General features: G+C 61.8%; 5 protein-coding genes across 5 annotated transcripts; 2 read left to right on the top strand and 3 right to left on the bottom strand.

The window, feature by feature from the left end:
- Positions 1-35: 35 nt before the first annotated feature.
- Positions 36-10,173, top strand: CHLRE_08g369150v5 (uncharacterized protein). The gene is made up of 22 exons (XM_043064991.1): positions 36-166; positions 259-347; positions 414-458; positions 648-827; positions 1,249-1,553; positions 1,770-1,918; positions 2,398-2,444; positions 2,776-2,846; positions 3,172-3,297; positions 3,747-3,779; positions 4,247-4,350; positions 4,598-4,687; positions 5,212-5,306; positions 5,852-5,975; positions 6,223-6,281; positions 6,525-6,615; positions 6,988-7,077; positions 7,464-7,538; positions 7,788-7,917; positions 8,259-8,306; positions 8,576-8,725; positions 9,023-10,173. Exons 1-22 carry the CDS (start codon positions 132-134, stop codon positions 9,209-9,211), a joined length of 2,325 nt encoding a protein of 774 aa, XP_042921992.1. The 5' UTR covers positions 36-131; the 3' UTR covers positions 9,212-10,173.
- A 476-nt stretch (positions 10,174-10,649) lies between these two features.
- Positions 10,650-12,575, bottom strand: CHLRE_08g369100v5 (uncharacterized protein). Its single transcript, XM_043064990.1, has 3 exons — positions 11,889-12,575; positions 11,486-11,713; positions 10,650-11,335 (listed from the first exon to the last, which is right to left on the bottom strand). Exons 1-3 carry the CDS (start codon positions 11,949-11,951, stop codon positions 11,264-11,266), a joined length of 363 nt encoding a protein of 120 aa, XP_042921991.1. The 5' UTR covers positions 11,952-12,575; the 3' UTR covers positions 10,650-11,263.
- Positions 12,576-13,695: 1,120 nt separating this feature from the next.
- On the top strand, positions 13,696-15,597 carry CHLRE_08g369050v5 (uncharacterized protein). The gene is made up of 3 exons (XM_043064989.1): positions 13,696-14,355; positions 14,531-14,758; positions 14,913-15,597. The coding sequence occupies exons 1-3, from the start codon at positions 14,305-14,307 to the stop codon at positions 14,982-14,984; spliced, it is 351 nt and encodes a 116-aa protein (XP_042921990.1). The 5' UTR covers positions 13,696-14,304; the 3' UTR covers positions 14,985-15,597.
- Positions 15,598-15,683: 86 nt separating this feature from the next.
- CHLRE_08g369000v5 (uncharacterized protein) lies at positions 15,684-18,795 on the bottom strand. Its single transcript, XM_043064988.1, has 7 exons — positions 18,373-18,795; positions 17,926-18,110; positions 17,563-17,719; positions 17,207-17,236; positions 16,864-16,998; positions 16,560-16,679; positions 15,684-16,287 (listed from the first exon to the last, which is right to left on the bottom strand). Exons 1-7 carry the CDS (start codon positions 18,700-18,702, stop codon positions 16,156-16,158), a joined length of 1,089 nt encoding a protein of 362 aa, XP_042921989.1. The 5' UTR covers positions 18,703-18,795; the 3' UTR covers positions 15,684-16,155.
- Positions 18,796-18,985: 190 nt separating this feature from the next.
- Positions 18,986-23,925, bottom strand: CHLRE_08g368950v5 (uncharacterized protein). Its single transcript, XM_001696024.2, has 9 exons — positions 23,366-23,925; positions 22,849-22,945; positions 22,447-22,575; positions 21,962-22,060; positions 21,494-21,591; positions 21,109-21,211; positions 20,631-20,804; positions 20,174-20,299; positions 18,986-19,883 (listed from the first exon to the last, which is right to left on the bottom strand). The coding sequence occupies exons 1-9, from the start codon at positions 23,827-23,829 to the stop codon at positions 19,743-19,745; spliced, it is 1,431 nt and encodes a 476-aa protein (XP_001696076.1). The 5' UTR covers positions 23,830-23,925; the 3' UTR covers positions 18,986-19,742.
- Positions 23,926-23,966: the final 41 nt, after the last annotated feature.

The raw sequence follows: 23,966 nt of genomic DNA, 5'->3' as shown, positions 1-23,966 counted from the left end.
CTGACTTGGCAAATTTGTTTCATCTTCCATTTAGAGGCATTACATAGGTTGCACCATAACTAGTCTAGGCTTGCTGCCGAACGGCCGTTTGCTAGCGCATTTTTTTTGTAGTTTCTTACAAGCTTGCTATGATGGAGACGCTGGGCCGCAAGCTGTGCTCGGCGAGGTGCGCGAGGACAGCCTGGAGGACAGCCATTTGTGTTCGTGAGGGTCGTCGCTTCGGAGCGAGAAACCATGTGTAACTGCGCCCAAATACAGGCTGGACTCTGCTGCTGTCAGGCGCGTAAATGGGCGACGGTCCGCAGTGGAGGTGCTCGCGCGAGCAACATCATCGCGCCCCAAAACAGGTTTGTTTCAGCGCCGCGTTGGCAGCTTGGAAAGAAGTGCAGCTGAAACAAAGTGCTGAATTGTAGCGACCAACTCTGGAGGCTCGGAGGTGACGATGCGCTCGCTGGACGGTGGGTGGTGACGAGTGGTCGGGGTGACAGCACGCGTGTCGGGAGGACGACGGGGCGGCGAGGGGAAAACCCTGCAACTATCAGGGAGTACTACCGGCTGGAAAGGGGACTGCAAGAAACCCACAACACTGTTCTGCAAGCTCTAAAACACCCGGGGATTCGCTGCACGCACACGCCGCTGTTCCGCAGCTCCCGCCAAAACGTCGGTCACCGGCAGCACGTCGTCTGTGGACCTGGGAGCGAGCGTGTCCAGTCTAAGCAGTGTTGACTCGGTCCCGCACAGCAACGGTAACGGCAACGGCAACGGCAGCGGAAAGGTCAACGGCCTGGTGGTGGCGCGGGCGCCGCTTGGGACCTACATGCCGGCAGGTGGGTGTGGGTGTGCGTGTGGTGTGTCGAGTGCTAAGTGGGTGTGCATTCTGTGGTGGTGGGTGGGTGCGTGTGCGTTCTGTGGTGGTGGGTGGGTGCGTGTGCGTTCTGTGGTGGTGGGTAGTATGATGTGTGTCCATAGGGCATGTGTGTGTGTGTGGTGGTGCGCGTGTGGTGGGGTGTACGGGGCTGGGGGCTACGTGGGGCCAGCTGTGTGAGGCGTGGGGTGCGCCGGGGCGTGTGTGACTGCTGGGTAGCGCCTTTTGGAGCAGGCACACCTCTGGAGGCGTGAGCAAGCAAACACACACCAGTGACAAGTGGATGATGTCAGGACCTTGCAGTGGTGTCATGTTGCCTTAATTGTGGACTTTTACACACGCTAACGTCCTGCTGTGTGCTGCGCTGTGCTTGGTGGATGCAGTGCGGGCGGCGGCTGCGGAGGTGGCGCAGGGCATTTCAGAGACCCGGGGCTCCGCCTCCTCCACCGCCCTCGCCAGCACCAGCACCACAACCGCCATCGCAACCACCAGCACCAGCACCAGCACCAGCAGCAACGGCTTCAGCAGCGTTAGCCGGAAAGGCAGCAGTAGCAGTAGCAGCAGCAGCAGTACCAGTAGCAGCACGTTCGGGCGGTCGGGCGGGGCCTGGTACGGCGCCGCCGATGCGACGGTGGTGGAGGCCGAGGTCGTGGACCGACCCACAGAGTCCAACTTCAAGTGGGCGCAGGTGTGACCCCTCCCTGCGTTCTCCTGCACAACCCCCGCTGTCTTCGTGTCTCTGGTTTCTTGAATTGGAAAGAGTGAAAACAACCATCCCTCCCGTTTGATCCACTCTGCCTTGCATGAACGGCTCCTTGGCTGACCCCCCTCTTTCAGGCTTGGTCTGGTTCAGGTTGGGCTGTTATTTACAACCTTCCCTCTTCCCTCCCGCTCTTCCCCCCAGGACGACTACAACGCCCTGCAGCGCAATGTGGACACGTGGGCGTTCTTCTCCGTGTTCCGGTCGCGGCTGTGGCTGCTGGACCAAAAGTGGAGCTACCCGGGCGGCTGGACGGAGGCCAAGAGGGCGGAGCGGGCGCGGGGGCTGGCCAAGTGAGGAGGGGGGCAGGAGAGGGAGCGGGGAAGGCGGGGAGGGAGGAGAGGGCGGAGGGAGGAGAGGGCGGAGGGAGGAGGCAGCGTTGGAACGCGGTGCGGGGAGGAGGTGCGGAGGGGCACGGGCTTGAGGCGGGGCGGAGGAGGGGGCGGGGGAGTTGTGTCCCCGAGCCCAACGAAAAAGCTTTATTGTCATCGGAAAGCCCACCCAGTCAGGGGGTGGGTATAGAGATGCATGGTCCGGGTACCAAGGGAATGGAGGTGCTGAGGCAGACAGATGTCACTCGGGATGCAGTTAGGTATGCCTGGAGCTCTGTTCATCTCTTCTCTCTCCCCGCATGGCTTCATGCAGCTCCCCTGCCTCCTCTCGCCCTCAACCTTGTGTGTTACCCGCTGGGCTTCCACTCCTCCCACCACGCACCTGCGCCCCAACCCCCTGCGCCCCAACCCCCTGCGCCTCCTCTCTCGCCCTCTCTCAGGTACCTGCTCAACAGTGTGCTGCAGCTGGGACCCACCTTCATCAAGAGTGAGTGGGGAGGGCTGGGGAGGAGGTCGGGGGGGGGGAGCAGCATGGGAGGGGAGGAAGGGAAAGGGCAGCAGGGCATGACGATGGTCTGAGGGAGGGAGGGAACGTGCAGCAGGGGAGGGAGGGAGGGAGGGAAGGGGCCGCAGGATGTGCCGGTGGGCTGAGGGAATTGTGAGGCGGGGTTCCGGTCGGGCAGAGGGCGGCGACAGAGGCCGTGCGCGTCCCTTTCTCTGCAGCAGCACGCCTCGCGTACAACCCTCTCAGCAACCGACTCCAACCAACCTCACACCCTCAAAAACACACTCCGCCCTGCCGTCTGGTCGCTGTGCAGTCGGTCAGCTGAGCTCCACTCGCTCCGACCTGCTGCCGGGCGAGTTCGTGGAGGAGCTGTCCACGCTGCAGGTGGCGCTGGGGGGAGGCGGGGGTGCAAATGCCAGCCCAAACTATACCAAACCAACCAAGTTGGACTAGGGGAGCACAGGCCGAGGCGTTAGGGGAGGGGTGAGATGATGGAAGGGGGAGGAGGCGTATGTGTCCGCCTTGGATGCCCGTCACCCGTCCCCGCCCCATGCCACGTGCCGTACCTATGTCCCCCAACCCCAACCCTCACAAATTTATCCACTCCTTCTGACATGGACGGCAGCCCGCTCCCCCTGCCCTAACCCCGCAATCCTCCTCTCTCACCCAGAACCGTGTCCCTGCCCCTCTCCCCCCTCCTCCCACCCAGGACCGCGTCCCGGCCTTTTCCGCCTCCAAGGCCATCGCCATCATTGAGAAGGACCTGGGCCGCCCCGTCAGCAAGCTGTTCGCCAGCTTCGACGAGCGACCCATTGCGGCGGCCTCGCTGGGGCAGGTGCGTGGGTGCGTGCGCGTGATCGTGCGTGGATGGAAATGGGGATGGGTGTGGGGATGGATTCTTGTTGCGGGCAGAACCGTGTGCCTCGCGCAGCGGTCCGCTTGCCGCGCCGCGCAAAACCCACGTGACGCCAAGCCGACGTGACGCCAAACCCACACGACGCCAAGCCCACACAAACCCACACGACACCAAACCTGGATGACGCCAAACCCACACGACGCCAAAACCCACGTGACGCCGAGCCGACATGACGCCAAACCCACATGACGCCAATCCCACACGACGCCAAAACCCACGTGACGCCAAGCCCACACGACGCCAAGCCCACACAAACCCACACGACACCAAACCCACATGACGCCAAACCGGCATGACGCCAATCCCACACAACGCCAAACCCACATGACGCCAAACCCACCCATCGCGCCACGTGACGCCCCACACAGGTCCACCGGGCGGTGCTGTTCAGCGGTGAGCAGGTGAGCGCGGTGGCGGAGGTGGGGTAATGGGTGCGTGGGTGGGGAAGTCGATGGAGGGCTGAGTGGCGTGTGAGAGCTCGGGTGAGCCTGGAGAGGGTGGAGGCCTGGAGGGGGCATGCGCGGTTGGGACTGATGCCGTGCCGGAGAACCCCCTCACGAATGGGACCTACTCCTTTGGGCTCGGGCATAACATCCTCGTATTATGTTTCTGCTGTTTCTACTCGGACGTCTGCACTTCACGCTCGTGCTTTGAGCACTCCGTTCTCCACATGAACGGCTACCGCCCCCTTCATGCCTGCCCCTTTCATTCTTGTGACTTGAGTCACTCGCGTCTTGCAATGGGCGGCTGTCCCGTTTTGCCCGCCCCGCCAACCCCCACCCCCCGCCCTGCTTGTATCCTGTTCCCAATGTTTGTGGCCTTGCAACCCCACCCCTTTATATGAATGTACCCCCTCCCCCCGCTGCAGGTGGTGGTCAAGGTGCAGCGCCCCGGTCTGAAGCAGCTGTTTGACATCGACCTCAACAACCTGCGCATCCTGGCGGAGCAGCTGGACAAGGGGGACGAGAACCGGTGAGGGAGACACGGAAGACAGGGGGAGGGAGGGCACGGGGGCGGGCAACATAGGTATCGCGGCGGGGGCCGGGGAATGACAGGCCGTGTGTGGGATTCGTGGGCAGACATCTCGTCGCCACGTCACAAATAGTGCTTACGTGCCCCTTGGCCGCCTCCCCCGCCTTCCGCTTCCCCACCTCTTGTCCCGCCCTCCCCCACCTCTTCCCCCCCCCCCGCCCACGCCCTCCCCCCCTTCCACACCCAGTGACTTCAAGGGCATCTACTCCGAGTGCGCCGCGGTGCTGTACCAGGAGATCGACTACCTCAACGAGGGACGCAACGCAGACCGCTTCAGGTGGGGGGCGGAGGCGGGGGTTTAACGTTGAACCAATCCCGAAAGGAAACAGTCGCGCGGCAAGGAGAACTGCAGCTGCATAAGCGAATCGTTGTACATCACCGTATGTAGTCGGGCGGGCTTGGGCAGTGTAGCGGCAGGTGGAAGGAGCAGCGGGGTGGGGGAGAGGCGGGAGGGGTGGGGGGGAGGCGGGAGGGTGCCTGCATGGCAGTAGCGTAGCGTGTGGAGGCGGGTAGGAAACATGGATGTGGGGGTGGGGGTGGGGGTGGGGGTGGGGGTGGGCACGTGGGGGTGAGGTGGAGGCTGGAGTTGGGGCCGAGGGGCGAGGTGTAGGGCGCACTGCACGGGGTCCAAGATGCTATGGAACTGCCCCCCTCGCCCTCCACACCCCGCCGCACCCCTCCACGACTTGATCCATTCTACTTGCCTCCCGCTGCCCTCACGTGCGTCACTCCGCCCCTGCTGCTGCGTTTGCCGCCTCTGCTGCCGCCCCTGTGCCGCTCTGCCTGCCGGCCCGCCTGCAGGCGCAACTTCCGGGCTGACGCGGCGTGGGCCCGCGCGCCCAAGGTGTACTGGGAGTACTGCAGCCCGCGGGTGCTGGTGCTGGAGTACCTGCCGGGTGAGGCAGGCAGGGTGGGAGGGTGGGGTGGGAAATATATGTAGGGGTTAACTCTGAACCAATCCCGTAAGGAAAGACTCGCGCTTCAAGGAGAAATTGCAGCCGCATATGCGGGGGGATATGTGTGGGGGGTGGGGTGGGCACGGGTGGGGGTAGTTGGTTCCAGATGGGGTTGGGAGGGATGGGGGGGTGCAGGTACCAGCCCAAACTGGGCGTTGTGGGTTGGGGTAAGGAGATGGGGCGTTCTGGTGGCATTGGTGGTTGAGCGGGGTTAGCGTGGCATGAGAGGGCGGAGGTAACCCTTCAACATTTTCCTCTGGAATGCCAAGATTTTGCAGCCACGTGGGCGCTGGTCTGGAGTAGCCCCGTTCAACCTCTTTCCACAAAACAAACAAACAAAACACCGCTGACAGACATGAAGGGTCGGGGCGGGGGCAGCTCCTCAACATTTACAAAGCGATTAGTCAAAACAACCCCGTCACATATACCTGCTCCCTTTGCCTGAACCTCGCAACCCCCTCGCCCACCCCCACGCCCTCACCCAGGCGTCAAGATCAGCGACAAGGCCCGGCTGGCGGCTGCGGGTCTGGACCTGGACATGGTGGCGCGGCGGGCCACGGAGGCCTACCTGATCCAGATCCTCAAACACGGCTTCTTCCACGCAGACCCGTGAGTGCGTGCTGTAGCGTGTGTGGGGTTGGGGGGTGGCTGTGTGTGTGTGGGCTGTGGGTGGCTGTGGGTGTAGGGTTGCAATGGCTGCAATGGTCATCGGGAGGGCTGCTGGTGAGTGTGTTAAGTGGGAACCCGCCCTGCCCCCTGCCATCGGTGGTAATGATTGCTGTTCCCACAAAACCGAAAACAATTTTCTCAGCTAATCATGAGTGGAACCCGCCAAAACACCACTCATCCCACGCAGCCACCCCGGCAACGTGTCTGTGGACCCCAAGACCGGTGACCTGCTGTTCTACGACTTCGGTGAGAACAGGGGCAACTTTATGATATTAAGTAGTACTTGTTCAGGATTTTCTTCATGTTCTTGTGACAGGACATGTAGGAGAATTTTGCATTATCGGGGTTGCCGTCAGTCGCGCGGCTTTGCTTGACGTTGGGGGCTCAACGCGCGCAACACAATCTGCGCACGCCCTTACCTCGGCGTGTCGTCCCCACCCCCCAACGCCCGCTCACCCCCATCCCCCCGCCGCCTCCGTGCTGCTGCAGGCATGATGGGTGAGATTGGCGGTGACGTGCGCGAGCGGCTGCTGGACGTGTTCTACGGCATCTACCGCAAGGAGCCCGACCAGGTGCTCAAGTGAGTCTCAATAAGGCGGGTGGGAGTGGGGGTTAGTGAGCTTGAAATGCAAGGGAGGCGGGTTGGGACACGCGCACAAGGAAGCTCAACGCCAAATGTTCTATTCCTTGTGCTCTCTGCTCTATCTTGTTGTTTTGGTGGTTACGAGTACAAGGAGACGTGCATTCTTGTACTTGTAGAAACCGAAGCCCAGGCCGGAGGGCCCTTATAACACCTGCAAAACACTTATAATCTTGTGCCCTGCCAAACTCCGTTGCCTTCCCCGCCTCCTGTTGCTGATCGACATCGTCGTTAACGATTGCTGTTCCCCCAAGATTGCTACCATTTACCATTTGCTTCGCTAACCATGATTGTAACCCCCCGTCCCTCCAGGGCGCTGGTGGACCTCAAGGTGATCAAGCCCACAGGCGACACGCTGTCGGTGCGCCGAGCCATCAACTTCTTCATCGAGAACCTGGCGCGGTGCGTTGCGAGGAGCTGTGTAGCTGCGGTAGCAGTAGCTAATGAAGCAGTAGCATCGGTAGCTGCAGCAGCTAATGTTGCAGTAGCAGCAGAAGCAATAGCAAGATCAGCCAGCAATCCACCCTTCGTACGCAAGTGTGCATTGATGCCTTACCAGGGAGGGGCGGGGACTGGGACAGGGACATCATGAACGTTTGCCTAGTTGGCTGACCGGACAGCCGTTTCACAACATGGGTCAATGTCAACTTTGTGATGCACCAGTATTGACGCCTGGCCAGGGCACCCGACCCGTGCGCACCGCCCCCTCTGATCCCCAACCCCTCCCCCTCCCCGTATCCTCTTCACACGCCCCCAAACCCCCTCACCACCACCCTGATCCTCCGCAGTCAGACGGAGCGGCAGGAGACCATCGCCAACATCGGCGAGGACCTGTTTGCCATAGCCGTGGACCAGCCCTTCAGGTGAGGTGGGGGGCCGGGAAGAGGGAAGAGGGGAGGGAAGAGCGGAGGGAAGAGGAGGTTGCGTGCCCGCGGCAAACGGACATGGGGGGGGGCAGGGGTGAGGGGTTTGGCGCGTGTTGATCAGTACCAGTATGAACCCCGGCAAGGCAGCGAGGACCCCACCCACCCACCCGCCCATCCACACCCATGCCCTCTCCCTCCAATTAATCCTGCATGCAACTTACCCCCTCCTCACCACCACCACCCCAGGTTCCCCGCCACCTTCACCTTTGTGCTGCGCGCCTTCTCCACGCTGGAGGGCATCGGCAAGACGCTCAACCCCGACTACCGCTTCAGCGAGGTGGCGCAGCCCTACGCCGCGGAGCTGCTGCAGCTGCAGGTGGGGAGTGTGTGGGGGTTGTGCGTGGGGGGGGGGGGGGGGGTTGTGCGTGGGGGTTACATCGTGGGGTTACATGCATGGTTGTTTAAGAAGTGAAGGCGTAAAGGCGTAGTCAGGAACGGGGTGTTTTGCCCAACGGGTTTTGTACCCAACGAAAGGAGGGTTACGCGCCGGAGAGCCCGGTCTTGGGTGGTGATGGCGGGGAGGGGAGGAGCTGCAGGGATGCTAAGGGGAAGGCGGCGGCGGCAGGGGCTTGGACAGTGGGCACTGATTATTCCACAGCTGTGTTCACCGCGTCCTCCCTCTCTGCATCCCCCTCCCTGCCGCCACCCTGCTCACAGGACTCGGGCTCCAACTCGCGGCTGCTACTGGAGCAGGTGCAGCAGCAGGTGCGCGGTTCGTCAAGTGGTGCAAGCCATGTGCGGGCTGCTGTGCCGCAGCTGTCGCTTCGGTGCTGCTTCAACCACGCAGTCCACACGCAATGCAACCCCAACCCACTCTCCCTCCCTCCTCCCTCATCTCTCGCCCTTCTCCCTCACCTCCCTCACCTACCTCCCCTTGCCTCCCCGCATTGTGCCTGACTGCAACTTCGCTCCTTCTGATTTCTTCATGAATGTAATCCCCCTCCCCCCTCCCTCCCTCCCCGCTCCCCCCACAGGCCTCGGAGCTGGGCGCCGCCGCCGCCGCCATGCCACTGCGCGTGCAGCGCATTGAGTCCACCCTGTCCCAGCTGGAGGCGGGCGATCTCAAGCTGCGGGTGCGGGTGCTGGAGGGGGAGCGGGCCAACCGCCGGCAGGGCATCATGCAGGTACGGAGGCGGGCGGGTGGAGGGGCGGGTGCGTGGAGGGGTGGGGAGGAGGGATGGGGGGATGGGGGGATGGGGGGATGGGGGGATGGGGGGGAGGAGGGGCGGAGGGGTGAAAGGGAGGGGCGGAGCTGGATAGGGATGGCGCATGAAATGGTCACAGGGTGGTGATGAGGGGGTTGGGGCGGGGGCTATGGAGGGGCTGGGCTGGAGGGGCGAACACTCAATGCACATACGCCGGGACAGCCCCTTTCTCGTATCCATCTCCCCACCTCCTGGAATCCCCCTTACTCCCCGCAGGCCGCCACGCTCCACACGGTGGCCAGTGTGGGCCTGCTCAACGTGGGCACCCAGCTGGCGCTGTCGGGCGGGCGCGATGGCGCGGCGGGCGTAGTGCTGGCGCTGTCGGCTGTGTTCGGCGGCCTGGCGCTGGCGGGGCTGAAGCGCGTGCAGCGACTGGACAAGTTCGAGAAGGAGATCCGGGGTTAGTTGGTTGGTTGGTTGGTCGGGTCATGGTGGTTGATGGCTGGTTTGGGTTTTGTGGCAAGTTGGGTTTGGATGGTGGTTGCGGGGGTGGTTGCGGGGTTGGTGGCGGGGGCGGTGGGGATGGGTATATGCCCGAGCCCAATACCTAGGTCAAGGAATGTTAAGGTTGATAGAGGAGAGGAGAAGAGAGGAGAGGAGTGGTGGGTGATATGCCCGAGAGGAGAAGGGAGGAGAGGAGGGGCGGGGAGAGGAGGTGTGAGTTACATGCCCAAGAGGCGAAGATAGCAGGGGTGGAGAGAGGTCGGAAAGGCAGTGGCAGGACGTGGGGGGCCCTGGGCGTGGGTGTGGGAGAGTGTGCTCGTAAGGAGAGCGGATGAGGGGGGGCCGGAGCATGCATGTTGCGGGTGAGGGTGCAGAGCGTGTGATTTCATCAAAGCTGGGCGGTGAGATGGGAAGAGAAAGACAAACCGGGACAAGCCAGCTCGTGCTGCTGGAGCGCATTCAAGCAGCGGAAGGAAGCGGGCATACGCAAATAAGGAATCCGTGACCATGACGTGTGGCAAGAGAGCGTTTGTGTGAGTGAGTGTTACTTCGCTTGTTAATGACTGGGCAAAAGTGAGACGCAGCCTGGCAGTTGCCTGGCCACGTCTTCATCACATGTGGCCGCTTGGCCCAACAACATGATTTACATGGATGCGCGCATGAGAGGAGGTGACCGGCTGTTACTCGTGTGCGTACCCGTACCCAAAGGGCATATGTTTTTGCCGTACATGCAGTGAACTGTTGGTGCGCGATGCAAGAGGACGTGAGCAGTCCAACAGGTATGTGCGTATGTGTATGTGGTGCAAGTAAAGGTGGAGAAGTGGTGCACGCACGTAGGGGCTGAGTGTTGTGATGCGAGGGCTCTTCCCGGTGGCGTGAGACATTCGCCCGTACGCTGTCCCTCGCTGTAATAATGGCAGAGACGTGCATTGTGCTGCTGAGGTCGTCGTGGAGCCTGCGCCGTAGCGCGCGCCTGATTGCTACTGTTTGTGAACCCGGCAACCTACCCGCTGTCACCACCGGCCTGCAAATGACAGGTTCGATTTCCATAACGTACTTCCCACGGCATGGCAACTCTGGTGTATTGGACAGCAAACATAACTTGACCGGTCCCGCCCATCCACTGCATCCACCACACATCCGGACACATCCCGTAAACCTCCACATGCGGCGCGTGGGGGACAGCGAGCATGTGGCGCAACACAAGCCAGGAACACAGGGCGATTCGGGGTTTGCCCTGTGCCCGGGTTTGCGAGTAGCTGTAGCTAATCATGCTGGCCCTGGCTGACCCAGAAGTAAGACAAGTAACCCGGCCACACCCAGCAGTGACCTGTCGCGCTCTATTGGGTCCCCAAGCCAGAAGAGGCGAAGGGGCACAGGGCGCACATACAGCAGTCAACATTTGTTTGTGTTACACTTGATTGGAGAAGCTTGGCTTCCTTGATGGGCGCTTGGCATTGGCACAGGGCCACCTCCCGAGGTCGCCTTTAAGTTGCCTGGTCGCTTAGGCATGCAACAGGTTTCATAAAACAGCAACTGAGCTCACGGCATGATCAGCTTTGTCGCCTTGCTGAGCAAGTTTGAAGCGGTACGTACCAGCTGGGATCCTGGTCCGTCCAAGTACTCATCCCATAAATTACTGGTAGAGGGCCCTAACCGGCCACATCTCATCCGTCACCTATCTACGTCCCAAGGCCCATACCATGGCGGCCTCCAGCATCTACAACTGGCACGACACGTCTCTGCCTAATAAGCAACAGCTATACGCGCGAACATGCATGCAGGAAAGGGATCACGATCGAGCAATGGAAATACGGTCACAGCTAGCCTGGCTATCTTGATAATAAATCACATACACCCGTTGTGGCACCGGCGGCGGCGGCATGGTCCCGAGCGAGGTCCCGAGCAAACACCTAAATGCTAAATGCTTCAACGGGAGTCAGCGGTATCGCCTGCTCTTGTCCAGAGCTGAACTAGCTAGCTAGGCAAGTGAGGTGAGTGGCCAGAGCGTCATCAGAAGACGGTGACCAGCACCTTGACGGGGATGGCGGCGGGCCTTGCCGTTGCGGCTGCGGGCTTGTCAGCCTGTGAAGAGCAGCGCGAAAAGAGTTCCACCGTCAGTTGGGGGTCGTCGGACAAGCGCGCGGCACACTTCGTTGTAAGGACGGAAGGCACCCAAGCTAGTTGGCACCATCGATCCCCAGTCCGTCTGCCGGTGGCAACGAAAGGACCCACCTTGCGGAGAAGCGTACGGCGCAGCCCTTCCAGGAAGAGAGGGTCCACAACGCCGCCCTCCGCATCCGCCGCCTTGGGCGAGCCACGCATGAAGCGGGACTCGGGCCGGTAGGGCTTCACCCCGCCGGCGGGCGCCGTGCACAGCAGCGCGCACAGCTGTACAAGGAGCACAGGGTTCTCTTCGCCGGACGGAGCGGGCCTGTTCCGCAGGCCGCAGTCGACAATAACCTGCCCGATTGGGAGAAAGGGAATGTGTCAGAAAGGTGTTTACAAGCGGCGGATGGAATGAGTGCGGCTGGCAAATGCGAGCGAGGGGCGGGACGGCGGTCATGCGCACGCACCCGGCGGCACACCGTGTGCATGCCACCCACCCAGCCCGCCCACAATAATGACGACCCCTCACCTGCTGCTGCTTGGCGCGCTGCTTAGCGTGCTCCAGAGACTTGACGAGGATAGGAAGGCACATTCTTAGGGAGAAAGACGTAAAGGGACGAGTGTAGGAGAGCGAGCTGGCGGAGAGCTGGTACGCAGCGTGAACGGACGCGGGCGGGCAACTCGGAGTCGGACTGACACAAGCGAGTGGTGTTTAGCTAGTGCGGTGGGCAGGGAGCTGGGAGGCGTGAAGAGCGAACTGGGTCGCGACAAGAAGTAGCAAGAAGTAGCAAGAAAGAGGTTGTGTGCTCGAGGGCTGCAAGAGGCTGCTGCGAAGGCTAACCGGCTGAGTAGTGGCTGGCTGGAGAGCTGTATGATTATACTAATGAGCCGGCGTGCCCGGCTTTTATAGCGGCAGGGTCCCGGGGCCTGCGCTACGGGGCCCCGTACGGCATGGCCAGGCTGAGCCGGTTCGCAGTCAATCTCGGCTCAGGTGTGCCAAAACGGTCAGCGGGTCAACCCAACCACCTCTGCGTTGACTGCCCCAGAAACACCTGCATTGTGTTGCAAAGCAAACGATATGTCATTTGTTTACTAGCAATAATACAAGTAGCCGGGAAGAAGTTGAGGGCGCGCGCTGCGGTTACAGGGCGCCAGGAAAGGCCCTCCCTCTTTGCCACGCCCGTGTGGCCAAGCGTATAGCCCTAATTAGAATATGTCTGAATGCGCATGGCCCAGGCATTTGCGCAGGGCAAGTTTGGGCCTTTGCTTGCATTCCCCTCTCACTTGCAGGCGCCCACGCCCACGCACGTCCTGCCAGCGCGTCTTAGTACTCCAGCAAAGAATGAAACCAAACCGCGGCCGAACGGGAGGCAGCTGGCGGCCTAGAAAGATGCAGGTCCGCGCCGTCTCGGAAACTTCTTTCAGGCACACACACGCTGGCTGCTGCGTGCTGCGCCAAACAATCAGCTACCAAATGCCTCACCAAGAGCGCGCGCTTGATTGGCCGTTGCGGACCGGCGCCTCGGCGTAAGCTGCCGCGTGCGTGCGGAGCTCCAGCCAGGGCGGGTCGATTGAAGAGCGCGCTGCCGCCTCGCCTGCTTGCTTGCTGAAATAAAGATGGACGGATGCTGAGGAGCACACGCGTCGGGTGCATTCGCTATGGTTAGGGCAGCGCGGCACTGCTACGGACCGTTGAGTTTTGGCGGGAAGCAAAGTGGCTGTGAATGGCAGGCTTGTTTACTGCTAGCTACTGCTGCTACTGCTGCCCCGTAACGCTGCTGGTGTATCTTTCCTGTACAATACAGGCGGGACAGCAGGGCCAGCGCCACGGCCGGGGTGGATGGAACGCACAGGAACGCATGGCGTCCATTCCGCCATCCTTAATTGCAAGAGGCGCGGCCGTCCGCAATGCAGTATACATGTTTCATAGTCTTACCTTGCTTCCCAAGTCATTCTGTAGTCACTTCATTCCGTGCGTTTGCGCACGCACACCAGCTGCTTGCCACGACCCACGGAGCCTTTTGCAGCGGCGGCCGATCGAGCGCGCGCCCTTGGTAAGGCATTTGGTAGCTAATTGTTTTGCGCAGCACGCAGCAGCCAGCGTGTGTGTGCCTGAAAGAAGTTTCCGAGACGGCGCGGACCTGCATCTTTCTAGGCCGCTAGCTGCCTCCCGTTCGGCCGCGGTTTGGTTTCATTCTTTGCTGGAGTACTAAGACGCGCTGGCAGGACGTGCATGGGCGTGGGCGCCTGCAAGTGAGAGGGGAATGCAAGCAAAGGCCCAAACTTGCCCTGCGCAAATGCCTGGGCTATGCGCATTCAGACATATTCTAATTAGGGCTATACGCTTGGCCACACGGGCGTGGCAAAGAGGGAGGGCCTTTCCTGGCGCCCTGTAACCGCAGCGCGCGCCCTCAACTTCTTCCCGGCTACTTGTATTATTGCTAGCAAACAAATGACATATCCTTTGCTTTGCAACACAATGCAGGTGTTTCTGGGGCAGTCAACGCAGAGGTGGTTGGGTTGACCCGCTGACCGTTTTGGCACACCTGAGCCGAGATTGACTGCGAACCGGCTCAGCCTGGCCATGTATGCCGTACGGGGCCCCGTAGCGCAGGCCCCGGGACCCTGCCGCTATAAAAGCCGGGCGCGCCAGCTCACTAGTATAACATACAGCTCTCCAGCCAGCCACTACTCAGCCGGTTAGCCCTCGTAGCCTCTTACAGCCCTTGAGCACAAAGCCTCTTACTTGCTACTTCTTGCTACTTCTTGTCGCGACCCAGTTCGCTCTTCACGCCTCCCAGCTCCCTGCCCACCGCACTAGCTAAGCACCACTCGCTTGTGTCAGTGCGACTCCGAGTTGCCCGCCCGCGTCCGTTCACGCCGCGTACCAGCTCTCCGCCAGCTCGCTCGCCTACACTCGTCCCTTTACGTCTTTCTCCCTAAGAATGTGCCTTCCTATCCTCGTCAAGTCTCTGGAGCACGCTAAGCAGCAGCAGGTGAGGGGTCGTCATTATTGTGGGCGGGCTGGGTGGGTGGCATGCACACGGTGTGCCGCCGGGTGCGTGGGCATGACCGCCGTCCCGCCCCTCGCTCGCATTTGCCAGCCGCACTCATTCCATCTGCCGCTTGTAAACACCTTTCTAACACATTCCCTTTCTCCCAATCGGGCAGGTTATTGTCGACTGCGGTCTGCGGAACAGGCCCGCTCCGTCCGGCGAAGAGAACCCTGTGCTCCTTGTACAGCTGTGCGCGCTGCTGTGCACGGCGCCCGCCGGCGGGGTGAAGCCCTACCGGCCCGAGTCCCGCTTCATGCGTGGCTCGCCCAAGGCGGCGGATGCGGAGGGCGGCGTTGTGGATCCCCTCTTCCTGGAAGGGCTGCGCCGTACGCTTCTCCGCAAGGTGGGTCCTTTCGTTGCCACCGGCAGACGGACTGGAGATCGATGGTGCTAGCTAGCCTGGGTGCCTTCCGTGATTCCGTCCTTACAACGAAGTGTGCCGCTTTTCCGACGACCCCCAACTGACGGTGGAACTCTTTTCGCGCTGCTCTTCACAGGCTGACAAGCCCGCAGCCGCAACGGCAAGGCCCGCCGCCATCCCCGTCAAGGTGCTGGTCACCGTCTTCTGATGACGCTCTGGCCACTCACCTCACTTGCCTAGCTAGCTAGTTCAGCTCTGGACAAGAGCAGGCGATACCGCTGACTCCCGTTTAAGCTGTAGCATTTAGGTGCTTGCTCGGGACCTCGGGACCATGCCGCCGCCGATGCCACAACGGGTGTATGTGATTTATTCAGATAGCCAGGCTAGCTGTGACCGTATTTCCATTGTTCGATCGTGATCCCTTTCCTGCATGCAAGTTAGCGCGTATAGCTGTTGCTTATTAGGCAGAGACGTGTTGTGCCAGTTGTAGATGCTGGGGGCCGCCATGGGCCTTGCTTGAGACGCAGGTAGGTGACGGATGGGATGTGGCCGGTTAGGGCCCTCTACCGGTAATTTATGGGATGCGTATTTGGGACGGACCAGGATCCCAGCTGGTACGTACCGCTTCAAACTTGCTCTGCAAGGCGATGAAGCTGATCATGCCGTGAGCTCAGTTGCTGTTTTATGAAACCTCAAACCTGTTGCATGCCTAAGCGACCAGGCAATTTAAAGGCGACCTGGGGAGGTGGCCCTGTGCCAATGATACCAAGCGCCCATCAAGGAAGCCAAGCTTCTCCAATCAAGTGTAACACAAACAAATGTTGACTGCTGCATGTGCGCCCTGTGCCCCTTCGCCTCTTCTGGCTTGGGGACCCAATAGAGCGCGATATGCCACTGCTGGGTGTGGCCGGGTTACTTGTCTTACTTCTGGGTCAGCCAGGGCCAGCGTGATTAGCTACAGCTACTCGCAAACCCGGGCACAGGGCAAACCCCGAAGCGCCCTCTGCCCGTGGCTTGTTTATTCCTTCCGGCTGTCCCGCGCGCGCTACTGGCTGGGTGCACGCGGGGACGAACTATTTCGATTCTGTTGCCGCTGGCTAGAGGTGCCAAGAAGTCAGCCAGGTTCAGCGCTTCTTAATTGCCTTCCTACCACTCTCGGTTGTTCGCCTGTGCATTTCCGCGCAACCCCGCTCAGTAACCCCACTGTCACTGCCGCCGCCTCAGCCAGCACGCACAGTCGTACACCCAGTTGCCCCATCCAGTCGACCTATTGACGACAATCACATCTTGGACTGGTGAATGAGCCCGCACAACAAATACCACGAAAAAACATCCATCAAGCTCACAAGCGGCAAGGTCAATCAGCGGCACGTACGGCCCTAGTCCTTCTTGCCCGGGATCAGCCCGCGCAGGAACTTGGCGGTCTTGGTGATGGGGCTGGAGGCAGCGGAGGCGTTGAGGTAGGCCAGCTCCAGGTCGGAGGAGGTGGGGCGCCGAGGCATGGCGCCCACCTGGGGTGGGGAATGGGGGGTGGCGGTGGGGAGTAGGGGTGCCGGTGGAGCGGGGGAGGGAGTGGGTACGGGGATGGGGTTTTTGTGGCATCACACACATACTACCGTGTCGGCCAGCGCATGATGTGCGCCCCAAAGCCAGCAGCCAGCAGCCACCCGCCCACCCGGCCACCTGTGCGTCCACACATCCACACGCGCACACACACACACATACACACGCACACGCACACGCACACGCACACGCACACGCACACACACGCACGTCCACCCACCTGCACGAACTCCTCCTTCTGCTTGAGGAGGATGCGCCAGGGCGCGGGCCTGCCCGCAGCGCCGCCGCCCCCCGCGTCCACCGTCCGCAGCACCGCGCCCTCCTTGGGGCCCAGAAGACCCTGAGAGCCGGTTAATGAAAGAGATGAAGCGGCGTGCACGCTGTGACTTCGTTGGGATTTACCTTATCCACATCCCACCGCGGCGCGGGTCTACCGGCCAGGAGTGCGCTCTTTCCCACATCCATTGCCCTTCGTTCCCGTTAGGTACACATGCGCCGCCATTTCCTTCTCAGCGCGCACACACCTGGATGGCGCAGGGCAGGAAGCTGTACACGACGCTGATGGAGTCCACAGCACGTGCGTACTCGGCAGGCACGGGCGCCGCGCCCTGCTGCCCCCACCCCGGGTTGATCACCAAGGCCGCCGGGCCCGCCCACACCTGCGGTTTGAGGTTTACGTTGCTGTTGCTTCCAGTACTGTATGTAATGTTGATGAGTCAGGTGGCCAGGTAGTTGCATGCGTCAACAGTGGGTAGCAGGCAACGCACGTGGGTCATGCCACGTGCTTTGGCGGCCAAGGAGAGTGGCACACAAACGCCCGCCGCCGCCGCCGCAGCAGCCGCCGCAGCCCCCCCCCCCCACACACACCTCGTCCAACAATTGCTCCACCAATGCCACCTGAAGGATCAGAAAGATGAGAGTATGGATTATGTTAACGTGATGTCAGCCTGAACTGTGGGGTCTGGGCTTGGTTGACGTTTGCACCGTTTGGCTGCCGCCCGCTACCTATCTGCATGGCAAGCCTACCATGCCCAACAAGCTTGCATCCTTCCAGGCTCCTTAACCCAGTCCCCACACCCTACCCCCTGCCACCCAGATCCCGCCTTTCCCTTCTTCGCCCACCCACAGCCCCATCCACAGCAGTGCCTTATGGACCAATCCTGTTCAGAGATAACCCCCACTCACAGCCGCACCAAACACGCGGCTGCGTGCCCGCCACTCACGTCATCAAGCTGCGGCTCCACCACCACCAGCAGCCCCGCCAGCTGTGGCTGCTGGCACGCCTGCCGCAACCCCAGCACCTGCGGCTGCGGCCCCGCCTTGCCGCGGGCCGAGGACGTGGCCAGCCGCAGTGCGTCCTCGCGCGCGTGCACAACCGTCCTGCGAGGCAAGGATATGGGTGCCTCACTTCTTCGCTCGTCCCTAAGGCCATGAGAGCCGAGGCTCGGCCGCGATTGGTCCCTACACGCCATATGCACTCCATGCCCTCCCGCCATCAGCACATCTATAAGCACACGAGCAGCTGCGGGCCTCCGCCTCTTCACGGGCCTCAGGCGCCGCACGGGCCAGCTGCGCCGCCGCCTCACCAGTTCGAGGGGCCAGCGGCCGCCGCCACAGACGCGCCACCCGGCCGCTGCTTGAGGCGGGCAGCAGTTGTGTTCAGGATGGTGGTGGTGAGGTCGATGGCGGCCTGGGCTGAGCCGTCCGCAACCGGGATCTCAATCCCGAAGCGGTTGGTGTCCGAGCCCGCCTTCGCCCGATTGCTGAAGCCCTGCATGTCACGCAGGCGTAGCAAGCCAGATGCGGGAGGGCGCAGCGCGCGTGACTGATTGGTATGGGTAGACTAAGGGTGATGTGAAGGAGGGATCATGCTAGTAGGGGATGCTGCGGCCTGTGTGGCCGGCGCCCGAGTCCAGGCCAGGGTCGGGGGCGGTGAAGGTATGCACAGGGCCGGCTGCGGGTGCGTGCCCAGCGCGGCCCCTGCTGCTAGTGGCAGCGCCAGGACCCCGCCCAGGCTGTCCAAAACCACTCGCCTTTGCCGTCTTAGTTGGCTTCACAGCGACCAGGAGCGGTTGCAGTGCTGGCAGCAGGCACTGCACGGCCGCGTCCACCGCCGCTTGCTGGCTGTCCGGGAGCTCCACAACGACCGGCGCCGGGTTCGAGGCGGGCGCAGCTGCGGCGACCCGGACCGAGCCCCGAGCTACATGATGGCTAATGGAAGAACAAGGAGAAGCAGCGGGCTGATGACGCAGCGAGCTCGCGTGCACGGCGCGGCTTGCATTTGGACACCGAGCAATGCTTTGTCGCCCAACGCGCCCAGCGCTAGAGTCGCATGAGAATGGTGTCCTTTGTAAAAGCTTCATTGAGTCAAGTTCAACCAATATCGATACTGCCGACGAGGAAGAAGGTGCAAGTCGACTTGGCGCCTTAGTGTCAGCGTGGACGACTTTCTTTGTCTACCCTGAAAAATTAGCTGAAAAAGAACTCCTGACTTCTTGGTCCCTCTGAGACGAGATCGCAGTGCGTGTGTGTTTTTGACGTGTCGCCACCGACTATGCCGGGGCCAGGGGCCAGGGGCCACATTACTGCTCTGGACCCGGAGCTCCCTTGCCTCGCCCGGGTGCCTTGAATGCTGCGGAAGCCAGGCCATAGACAATATAACATGATGGTCCACACTACGGTGGTCCCGACAAAATCTTCATGCAAGCGCATTCATTCGAGTCCGCCATCTCAGGCGGTGAACGTGTCGAGTCTCTGCACCTGCACGCCAACATCACCTGCCAACATCCCAGCCTTCATACACACGCCAACAGCTTTTATACCACAGGGGTCGGGTGCAGCGCACAGTGCCAACGGCCACACAAATCAAATTTAGCACAGTAGCACACTCTGGTCGAATCCACTCTCTCTACGTCTCAATGCCCCCAACCGCTGTTCGGGCATCCAACCGATCCTAAGTGGGCGTTCCCCATCACAGGAACATCCACAAGCTCACCAAAGTTCCAGTCACCTTCCCTTTCAGCGGCGCAGGCTCGCGCGCCCCACGTACGGCTACCCAAGTTGCAGTTGGCCGCTGGGCCCAGCCGGCAGTGGCCGCACACACACATAAAAGTTAGTCCCTGACTACCGCACTCCCATTCAGAACAAGTCGCGAGCCTCATTCAGCCTCGGAGCGTGCGTGCCCTGCCCTGCAATAGCTGCAAGTTCGCTGGACGAAAACACACGCCAGCTACAAATAAAAGCTGCGATACGTTGCGACACCAAGCAACTTCATCTCTTTAAAAAAACCCGCATCCAACATTAAGCTGTTCAAGCCCTTGCATCCAAAGCGCCTCGCCCATCTGGACGCAACCGCATCAGCATCCGCCCCAGCATAAGCTCTCACAGTGCTCTCACAGCGCCATCAGTGCTTGGTCTGGGCCTGGGCGGCGGTGGTGAAGTGCACCAGCGTCTCCTCCAGCTTGGCCGGGTCGAAGTCGCCCGTAACCACGCAGTTGCCCAGCGGCCCGCGCAGCAGGATCAGGCGCAGCTTGCCCGCCAGCACCTGGGGGAAATGTGTATAATGTGTTTCGGTGACGATGTCAGTGTCGGTGCCGTTTTTGATGTGGGTGGCGATGTAAGAGACAGCACGGTCGGGAAAGGAAAGCGTGGACAAGGTTTGTAGTATTGGTCAGGACCGTTTAGGAGACCTGCCTGTGGCGCTTGCGTCGCCACCCTTTCCTAGCGGCACGTCCCTCTGCCCCCGCCCCCGTTCTCGATCCCCCAATCCCCTTTCCCAACTGCCCAGTCCCTCTCCACTTCCCCCACAGCTACCACCATCTTCCCCACGCCCACCTTCTTGTCCACCGCCATGAGCGAGCGGAACTGCTCAGTGGTCATGGAGGGCGGCGGCAGGATGGGCAGGCGCGCGCGCTGCATCAGCGCCACAATGCGGTCGTGCAGCGACTGGTCGATCCAGCCCTGTGGGATGTGTGGCGGGAGCGCGCGTGTGTTCAGGGTTGGGTGATGGCGGGGTTGGATTGTTGGAATGAAGCGTTAAACACCCCTACCCCTACCCCATCGCCTCCACCCGCCCTTCTCTACTAGTACCCCCACCCTCAATGGGGTTCGGCATCAATACAGCTCCTGTCTCTACAAGCCCCCACAGCTGGCCCTCCTCATTCCCTTAGCTGGCCCCTTGGTGGCTCCTCCTCTGCGCTTCCATCCCATGACCTTCCCTCTTCGATTTCTGCTTTTCCATGAGAAGGTGGCTGCCCCCCGCCCCCGCACCCCCGCCCCCCCCCTTACGCACCAGGCGGTAGGACAGGTCCGCCGCCATGACGGTGCCGGCCGCCACCGCCTCGCCGTGCAGCCACACGCCGTAGCCGGTGCCCGTCTCGATGGCGTGGCCAAAGGTGTGGCCCAGGTTGAGCGTGGCGCGCACGCCCTCGGAGCTCTCACGCTCGTCGGCAGCCACCACCTCAGCCTGCAGGGTGCGGGGCCGAGGGCAGTGGGGAGGCCATTACGTTGGCAGGAAGGGCCGGTAGGGCGAGTAAGAGGGTGGGGTCACGGCGGCAGGCACCTACACGGCCACATCCGCACATCAATCCCGTCGCTGTAAGCCGCTGTCACTCCATCCGACCCCCACCCGTCCTTGCCACCGCCCCCACCTTCAATATCCTGTGCGGCTCCCAGCATTCCCTTCACCTCCGCCCCTCCTCCCTTCCTCCTCCCCACCCCTCCTCACCTCCACCCTCCTCTCCACTCTCCTGCCCTGCCCTGCGCCCCACCTTGTTGATGCAGGAGCGCTCCACTGCGTACGCGATGGCCTCCGGGTCGCGCGCCAGCAGTCGGTCCATGTTGGCCTCCAGCCACTCGAAGAAGGGCGCGTCGCTGAGGTCCGGGGCGGAGGGGTAGGGCGACGGGGCGAGGGATGGGGGGTACATGGAACAGCTAAGGAAGTGGTAGACGGTAGACGGAAGGATGGGTGCAGTGGAACGCACCCCCCGCCAACCTCTTCCTCTTCCTCAACACCCACCAAATCCCTGTCTGACTGATACGCCGGGCTGCTGCCCCCAGCCGTACAGCTCTCCAGACCCACAGGCTTCCACCCTGCCCCTTACAACTGCTCCACCGCCCTCCCGCCTACCTCCCTGCACTGCTCGCTGTTCTCACCGGATGAGCCCGTACTTGATGACCTCGCTGATGCCGCTGGCCAGCTCGCGGTCCGGCAGCGTGGCCAGCGTGTCCGTGTCCACCAGCACCACACGGGGCTGCGGGCGGGAGCAGGAGGGAGGGAGCAGGAGCAGGGTTGCAAGGTCAAACATCGGGAACAGAATATCAGAGGGAAATCAAGGTTGATGCATCGGGAACAGGAGATCAGCAGGAGGATCAGGGGAGTGGTGGGTGAGGGAGTACCAAGTGTGGGTGTGTGTGCGTAGGGGAGTGCGTGGGAGGGCATCCCAAGGATAGGGCCAGGCGGGAGCAGGTCGGCCAGCAAGCCTGCCAATAGCCCCTCCCAACGCGGGGGCAAGGAGGCGTCCCCTGAGGCCCTAACCTCCAGGCCCGCACCTCCCTCCGGCACTTCCTCCTCGCTCTTTTGCATTGGTCCGGGTTATTTTGGGCTGGTATCTACAACCTCACCTGGTAGAAGGCGCCGATCATGTTCTTTCCCAGCGGGTGGTTGACGCCGGTCTTGCCGCCCACACTGCTGTCCACCTGGGCCATGACCGTGGTGGGCACCTGGCAGCAGGGGAGAGGGAGGAGAGGGGGTTACATTCATGATTATTAAGAAATGAAGACGTAGCCAGCTTGGGACCCAAGCAGAAATCGCATGTCAGTCGCATACATCTGATGTATGCCACTGGCCGGGAGACACAGTGCATACGCATGTTGACCTGGTCCTGGACTTGATTGGCCAGAAACCTTGACTGCGCCGTCCCACTACTCAGCTACCTCTTACCGCGCACCCTCCTGTACTCCCGCCCACACCTGCATTCCTCCACCGCCCGCCCGCCCACAGGCGCGGCGGCATCATCTAGCCCCCCACCCCGCCGGCACCCCCCGCACCCTTCCCTCCCATGCCCTGCCTAGGGACTGCGCGCCCCCACCCATAAGAAAACCCGCACCTGCACGAAGTGCACGCCGCGCTGGTAGCACGAGGCCGCGAAGCCCGTCATGTCGCCCACCACGCCGCCGCCCAGCGCCAGAAAGGTTACGCCGCGGTCCATGCGGCTCTCCAGAGCCTTGTCCCACACCTGCGTGTGGCCATGGACGCCAGGCATGGGGCGCGGGGCGGAGGGACGAGGGTTTTGCGAACTGGGAAGAGCGTAGTGGTGGCGGAGAAGTAATTATAGGTACAACCTGTTCTCCCGCTGCTGGTGAGCTTCAGCCTTCCTACCGGTCGTCCACGCGACACCCCATGCCGCGCTCTTGCCCCTTCCGGTTTGCCTTCTGTCCATTCCCTCCTTCTCTGCACACCCTCTCTCCTCTCATAACCTCTCCTCTCTCTTCTGCACTCCCCCACGCACCTTGCCCAGCACCTCCATGCTCTTGTACTCCTCGCCGTCCGGCAGCACCACCTCGTCCACCTGCAGCTTGCCGCCCTCCAGCAGCGCCGCGCGCACGCTACAGCCACATTTGGACGAGGAGGGGTATGCAGCATGGTGATTTGGTGGTTCTCGAGGTCCAGCGAGCGGCGTGTGAGGTTGCAGGAGGGGGCGGTGGGGTTGGGTACAAGGGTGTGCGGGAGTGGCTGGCAGGGCCAGCAGACACGTCGCGAGCAGGCGTGCCAGCAGACAGCGCCGACAGGGACAAGAATATAAAAGTGCAGGTGACGCGAATAGGAGATCGACTGGCACGGTGCGGGAGGTGGGAACCGGCTGTGGGCCCAGTGCCCAAGCTCGGGAAAGCGTGTGGTGAGGCCACGCTGACCGTCTGCCAACGTCAGCACCCCGCCAAAACCCACCAGCCCTCCGGGTCCCGTCGACGCACTTCCCGGCCCTAGTTTGCCCCGCCGACAGCCGCGATCGAGGGGTACCTTCTTACCGCTCAAGGTAAAGAGGTGCGATGGTCTCGTTGGTCACGATAAGCACGCGCTTGCCGGGAATGTGCTTCCGCAGCAGCTCGCCCTGGTTCAGCAGGCCCGCACCGATATAAATGGGGTAGGATCGATCGCCCAGGTCCACTTCTACGGTCTTCATCGCCGAGGCAGTGCGCTCAGGAGCGGCAACCGCGTGCAGCGCGAAGGAATGACGCCGGCTGGCTGCCGACAGGTCCACCTTCTGCTCCCGCATACGCTGCACAAGCCTCCTGTTGTATCCAGCGCACACAGAAGCACGAGAGGTAGACGACTCGCTGCTGTTGCTGGAGGGGGCGCTGGTGCTGGCCGAGGTGATGGCAGAAGCGTCCGCGAGAGCATGCACGCGAGGCGCCCTTTGCCCGATCGGGCGCGCCGAGTAGGAGCCGCCCTTGATATTGGCCTTAAACAGCAGCGATGTATGACCGGGCATTTTTCAAACGCGTTCCCTTGAGAAAGATGGAAGTCTCAAAGTAAAACAGGAGCCGTGGGCGCCACACAGTAGGCAGCCCAATTATGGTTCCTGAAGGTTGTCCTAAAGCAAGCAAGCCTGCATAGGTGAACGCGTAG

The sequence above is a fragment of the Chlamydomonas reinhardtii genome, chromosome 8 (genome assembly GCF_000002595.2).
Source record: "Chlamydomonas reinhardtii strain CC-503 cw92 mt+ chromosome 8, whole genome shotgun sequence".
NCBI classification, from domain to species: Eukaryota; Viridiplantae; Chlorophyta; class Chlorophyceae; order Chlamydomonadales; family Chlamydomonadaceae; genus Chlamydomonas; species Chlamydomonas reinhardtii.
This window is presented reverse-complemented; position numbering and strand designations above follow the sequence as displayed.